The sequence below is a fragment of the Salvelinus sp. IW2-2015 genome, linkage group LG4q.2, assembly GCF_002910315.2.
Source record: "Salvelinus sp. IW2-2015 linkage group LG4q.2, ASM291031v2, whole genome shotgun sequence".
Lineage (NCBI taxonomy): Eukaryota > Metazoa > Chordata > Actinopteri > Salmoniformes > Salmonidae > Salvelinus > Salvelinus sp. IW2-2015.
The window spans coordinates 10004890-10011914 of NC_036843.1; the positions used below are offsets into that span (position 1 = coordinate 10004890).

At 41.7% G+C, this 7025-nt stretch overlaps 1 protein-coding gene across 1 annotated transcript in view; it reads left to right on the plus strand.

Annotated features, from left to right (window-relative positions):
• The window catches only part of LOC111963270 (protein transport protein Sec31A), an 8097-nt gene extending 7310 nt beyond the window's left edge, over positions 1 to 787 (plus strand). The window contains exon 10 of the mRNA XM_070443269.1: positions 718 to 787. Coding sequence (XP_070299370.1) covers positions 718 to 787 — 70 coding nt within the window. The remainder of the gene's footprint in view (positions 1 to 717) is intronic.
• Positions 788 to 7025: the final 6238 nt, after the last annotated feature.

A 7025-nucleotide genomic window follows, 5' to 3' on the forward strand; every position in this document is an offset into this window, starting at 1 on the left:
CAACATAACATAGCACATCTCATCTTTCCCAGGTGAAGTTAACCCAGCCTTACTTATTGCCCTTTTCACCTCTGCCATGGTAAATGGTGCATTCAACGCATCATTTACATCCTCCCTCCTATCCAGCACTCTCTTGTTCTCTCTCGCCTCCTCTGACAAATTTACAGAGCTTTGCACTTGGACAAATGCTTTGGCCATCATCTCTGCCTTCTTCTCATCTTTTACTGCCACATCCTTCCCACTCGTCAACACTGGATAATCCCACTACCTTCTGGGAAATGTCAGCTGTGAAATCCTGGCGATCTAAGAACCTATTAGCCGCTTTCACAATTTCTTCGATATTTTGTTAGTTTGTCATGTACAATTAATCACCTGCTCAATAAACACAACCAAATCCACCTCCTCTACGATTAGTATTTCAGGATCTCTCAATTGACTGACATCCACAGACTGTTGTTGATCATCCTCTGCCATAGCTTCATCATCTCTACCCCCCGCTTCGACAATTTTCACTGCCTCTGCATAGGACACCTTCTCGACAGCCCTGACCCTTCCTACTTTGACCTCCTTCACCCTAACAGGGCACTCAGGGAACTCTGGAACGTGATTTACATCACAATGGCAACACCGTGCATCCTCAGACTCTATTCCGTTTGCAAACACTTGACAAGTGGCCTTTTTTACATTTATGACATTAAAGTGGCTTTTGTACATCAGATCCCACCACATATCTCCTAAATCCCAGCTTTACATGGGTCGGGAGAACTTCTTCATCAAACATCAATAATACAAAGCCATTTCTCCTTCTTTCCATTCACAGTGTGGGTTAAGTGACGTGAATCAACTATTCCTGGCATGTTCATCTTAAACCATGAAGCCTCAATCTCCATCGACACACCAGATATGACACCTATTATCAAATCAAATGTTATTGGTCACATACACATGAGTAGCAGATGTTATTGCGAGTGTTAGCGAAATGCTTATATGGACTTGAAGCGAAGCTGCCATCTCTATCGGTGTCACGATCGTGTGGAGGATTGACGGACCAAAACGCAGCAGTAGGAAAATAAGCCATCTTCTTTTATTATTGAAGAAGGCAAAATGAAACAAAACACACTTTCAAACTAACCAAAACAAAAACGATCGTGAAGCTAATAAACGTCGTGCACATACAACAGGCTACAAACGTTCTGACATAGACAATTACCCACATCAAACGAAAGCCTATGGCTACCCTAAATATGGCTCCCAATCAGAGACAACAGAAATCAGCTGTCTCTAATTGGGAACCCATTCAGGCAACCATAGACTCTCCTAGACAACTACACCAACATAGACACAGCTAGACACATACACTCAACACAAACCCATACACTACACCCAACACCCCCTTTACCATATAACCACCCAAAACCGATAAAACCCAAACATTCCCCATGTCACACCCTGACCTAACTAAAATAATAAAGAAAACAAAGAATACTAAGGCCAGGGTGTGACAATCGGCGCCATCTTGCTAATCAGTGCCCTACTCCAATAATCATAGCATTCACACTGCTTTCTGCTTTTGTTCTTTTCACACAAATGAAATAAACAACACACCACTCCTGGTCACACTGACTGACTCAACTTCTCCCAATGCATCCTTCATCTACTTTGTGACCATAAACGGGTTTCCCCCCCAAAAAACATCCTTGTTCATGAATCGCACTCGAACAAGGAATGAGGCATTATCATACCAAGGCTTATCTTGATTTACAACTTCAGGCCTTTTAGCTCCATTAGATGTTACAGTATTCCAGTCATTTCCTCTATCTTCACTCGTGCCAACAGAATCAAGCATCACCTCTGCTTCCACTGTTACTCTCCCACCTTCGGTAAGCAACTCCAGTATATATTTGGCCTTGTGTTTTAGTTTATTGTTGAACTTTTATTTACCTAGGCAAGTCAGTTAATGAAAAAAAAATCTTATTTTACAATGACAGCCTACCCCGGTCAAACCATCCCCTAACCCGGACAACACTGGACCAATTGTGCACCGCCCTATGGGACTCCCGATCACGGCCGGATGTGATACAGCCCGGGATCGAACCAGGGTCTGTAGCGATGCCTCTAGCACTGAGATGCAGTGCCTTAGACCGCTGTGCCACTCGGGAGCTGTTGTTCTCCTGCTGAAAGGTGAATTTGTTTCACAGTGTCTGTTAGAAAGCAGACCACCATGTTCTTCTCTAAGATTCTGCCTGCGCTGACCTCTATTCCATTTATTTTTATCCTAAAAAATGTCCCTAGTCCTTGCCGATGACAAGCGTACCCATAACCAATGTTCCCTCTAAACTGCGCGCGTGGGCGGGCGCCCCAGTCCCCAGGACTGCCATACAGCTCGCACAGAGAAGCATGAGATTGAACTTAACTCAACTTTCGTCAAGTTTTCTCCCTTAGTTAACACTATCAACGTTTCCCTTTACTGTGGGAATTGTGATAGAATCAATGCAAAATTAGCCACTTTCAATGCAACATACCGAAACAAACTAGGCAAGACATTGTGTTGTAGGCAGAACACATCAGTGTAGGATTCTACGTCACTGACAAGCACCACTCAGCCCATGCTCTACACACAGACCGGTGAGGCCTAACCAATCAGAGCTGCAGTAGGCCTATATGCAAATAGACCATTGCCATATATGGATCTGTGCCGTTCACTTTGAACCTGGACTGTGTTTACAGCATGAGTGGTCTTGAGTAGATGCGCTTGTTTTGAGATCAAAGCAAGAGCTGCATGTGTGTACATTTGTTTATATCCTTTGCTAGTTAGTGATTTATTAGCTAAGTTATAGATCATTTATAGTTAACAATGGGGGAGTGATTGCTTCCTACAAGAGCACAACACTTGTGCATTTCTAGACATCTTTGAAAAGCCAGTCTGGTAAAGATCTTTGTTATGTCTTAAAGGGGCAGTGTTATATTTTGAGGCATGCTTAAATAAGCTAAGTAGCCAATAGGCAGAGAGTAGCATAATTTGTTTGATTCTTTGTAATAATGGAATGAGAATAATAATGCATTTTATTTTGTAAAGTCATTTCTTGCATCAAACACATTTTCAGTCACCTCATCTGAAGGACAAGTGGATAAACAGGTTAATGTCAAGCCCTGTATATTTCTTCAAAAGTCTGATGGAATGTAGGCCTACATTGGACACCACACATTGGCTGGTACTGTAGACAATTATAGAACAGCTATTTCCATGATAAAATGTTATGGGATGCATTTTCTTCATTGTTTTTGATGGCAGGCCATTCTGGTAGGCCTACATTATGATTAAATAGCCACAGTAGCCTACTTGACCACTGTCTGAAACTGTAACTTAAAGCGGGTAAAGCCTCAGTGTTCACAGTGAAACTGTAACTTAAAGCGGGTAAAGCCTCAGTGTTCACAGTAAAACTGTAACTTAAAGCGGGTAAAGCCTCAGTGTTCACAGTAAAACTGTAACTTAAAGCGGGTAAAGCCTCAGTGTTCACAGTAAATGTGTGCTGGAAGTTACACAAAATGTTCACAACGTTCACGTTTGCGCTCAGCAGGCCTGATATTTTTTCAGTGCCGAAATTGCTTTGAGGGAACATTGGCCATAACATGATGCAGGAAAATATGAAGAGTGGTGCTGTCCCGGTGCTGACTTTTGCCCGTCGCCTGCAGCAAAAGCCTCTGTCCCGTCCTCTGGCTAGGCAGAGTACTTTAGGATTGTAGTTACTTCGGTGTAACGAGGGCCTAGTCGTGCAGCCCTACCGACCCTTCTATGTATTCGTACTGGCCCTTCGCGTGAGTTGGGTTTGTTCCTTCGTTCACGTTGTCACTCCCTTATTTCCCCGGTCTAGTGTGGGGCCTTGGATAGATGAGTACTTTATTACTTTATGTTTATAGATTCTTCCTATACTCCCTTAACTCGTCTCTTCCTCTCTTGTATATCAATACCTATTAACTAATCTTCCGTTAGTTATTAATGCTCGTCAGCTAGTAGTCACTTGGAAACTAGTATTGTTATATGTTTGACTTTTCTAAAGATATATTATTGTCCACACAATGAAATATTCTTTAGTGCTATCACTTTAACCTATAACCCAGGGTCACTTTCCGTTTAGCGAGAGTGTCAAAGGCGTTTGCTCTCCAGATCGTTACTCTGGCCTAGTTGTCAAAGTTTCAAGCTTTTATTAAGTCACTCTGTTTTTTGTCTTATACACGTTATTACAGTTAAATGGTTATACAGTCCTAATACATCAATAATGCTCAATCAATCCTTAATGCGTTATGCTATGCCAGATACTATTGCAAATACAATCAGCTTAAACACTTCTTCTTACTCTTAAACAAAGCAAATAACAATATATTTACCTTAAAGCTCTATTCCCTTGGTCCTTCCCGAAACTGGTGTCTATAAGAGTAATATTGGCAGCCTCTGCTGTGTATAATATTTCAATCTCTTATTGTCTCCAAATTTCTTATGGTTACACTTTTCACTGCCTGCTGCCTAGATACTGACCCCTTTCTGATGACCCTTGGCTCTCTACGAGGCTTACTTATATCTGGGCTTTTTCAATCCTTCAAACTGAAATGGTCTCTGGTACTCCAAAAGATAGAACTTGTTGCTCTCCTACACAACCGCGTCCTTTTACTCTTTTTAAATGGAGTGGTTTTCCAGGGTACAACACAATTTTCAAGATATACCAGTCAATATATTGCTCGTGCCTCAATGTCAAAGTAGTCAATACAAGCAGAGTATAGCGAAGAGTAGTTTACCTTGTCTGATGATTCTCTATGATGTCCAAATCATGTAGAGCGAGGATCATGCCCTAGGCACTGACCTCTCCTTCTTTTATACCTCTCTTAGACACTCAGTTTGGGGGAAGACACTTGGGAGTGCAATCAATTTGTCACATTGTGCCACTACTACTTCTCTTGTAGTAGCCACTACTATTTCTCTTGTAGTAGCCARTACTACTTCTCTTGTAGTAGCCATTACTACTTCTCTTGCAATATACTCAAAGTTTGGTGGGACTCAGTCCAATGTCAAGTCTTTCAGCACTGATGCCCAAAAGTCTTCTTCCGCTGGGGCTTCGGTTTGGTCGAGCGGTTCATACCACTCTCCCTCAGTCTTCATGCTGATTGGTTCTTGTTTTATGTCTAGCTCTTTTAGTTCCTGTTCATTTGGCTCCCCCTGCTYGTTGATTTCCGTTGTGGCAGTTCCCTCCTACATTCCCCAGTCAATAGTTGGTCCTAGTGTAGCTCTGGATCTGGCCCGATTTCTAGGGGAGGGGTCTGATCTCTTTTACTTTTCGCTACAGTACTCAGTGATGGATTTGAGAAAAACATAACAGTTTGTATTCAGGACATAAGGTTCATTTATTTGCTGTTTTACTTTAGTGCCTTATTGCAAACAGGATGCATGTTATGGAATATATTTATTCTGTACATTGTCCTTCTTTTCAGTCTGTCATAGCTACAATGTTGTAGATCCATCCTGTTTTCTATCACAGTCATTAAACTCTGTTTTAAAGTCACCATTGACCTCATGGTGAAATCCCTGAGTGGTTTCCTTCCTCTCCGGCAACGGCGTAAGGAAGGAGGCCTGTATCTTRGCAGTGACTGGGTGTATTGGTACACCTTCCAAAGTGTAATTAATTACTTCTCCATGTTTAAAGGGATATTCAAATGTCTGCTTTTTTAATTTTACCCATCTACCAATAGGTGCCCTTTGCACCTATTGGTAGATGGGTATCTGTTTGAATCTGTGCTTGAAATTCAATGCTCGACTGATACCTTACAGATAATTGTATGTGTGGGGTACAGAGATGAAGTAGTCACTACAAAATCATGTTAACCCCTATTATTGCACACAGAATGAATCCATGCAACTTATGACTCATTATGCATAATTCCACTGTGACATTATGGGATATTGCTTGTAGGCTCGTGACACAATCTAAATTCAGTCTAACAACGTGGGAAAAGTCAAGGGGTGTGAATACATTCTGAAGGCACTATTTTCATGTTAGTCAAAGAAGTTTAGAAGTTGAAATTGAGCGTAGTAGTGACTGTATGCACTATGAAAGTGACGCAGCATTTAAGGATGTTTGTAGGCTTTTTGAATGGTCTTCAATGTAGAAAAAATATTTGGCAGAAGTAAATTCATTCACACAAAAAATATAATTTTATATCCTAAACGGCCTCGTTTTCACATTGTATTTTTAATTGTCAAACCCATCAAAAATATTAAAGGGGACAAGACCCAGACGTACGATGACTCCACAGCGCAGCGTTTTACAGTAGTGGGAAAGTATCCTTTAAATGATAGTCACCCTAAATTAAATATAACGTATCCCCATAATGCACTATGATATAAAGGACTTCATTTAAATACAGAAACAAGTAATTGACTATTTACCATGTAGCCTAATTAATTAGCCATGTATTTACCATGTCAATTGGCTATAGGACTATCCACTGATCTCCAGTCCCACTAAGCTCTCTCTCCCTCTGCGTGTCTTTCCTCTGCTGCGCTCTTGTTCTGTGATCCTGCTGCATTAGTGTGTTCTCTCTCTCTCTCTCTGTCTCTCTCGAGGAAAGGAGAGCCACGGGAAGCAGGCGATGACACGGATAAGTGATATCAAAAAGTTGTACGCAAGCAACCTATTCCAGTTGTCTGCACGTTTTAAAGTTTGAAAAGCCATTCAATCTTAAAAGGGATTTAGAAGGAGTAGCTTTCCAAAGAATAAGATATATGTAACGGATGTGAAATGGCTAGCTAGTTCGCGGTGGTGCGCGCTAATAGCCTTTCAATCGGTGACGTCACTTGCTCTGAGACCTTGAAGTAGTGGTTCCCCTTGCTCTGCAAAGGCCGCAGCTTTTGTGGAGTGATGTGTAACGATGCTTCGTGGGTGACTGTTGTTGATGTGTGCAGAGGGTCCCTGGTTCGCGCCCGGGTCGGGACGAGGGGACGCCATAAAGTTAAACTGTTACATATAGGTCAAAGA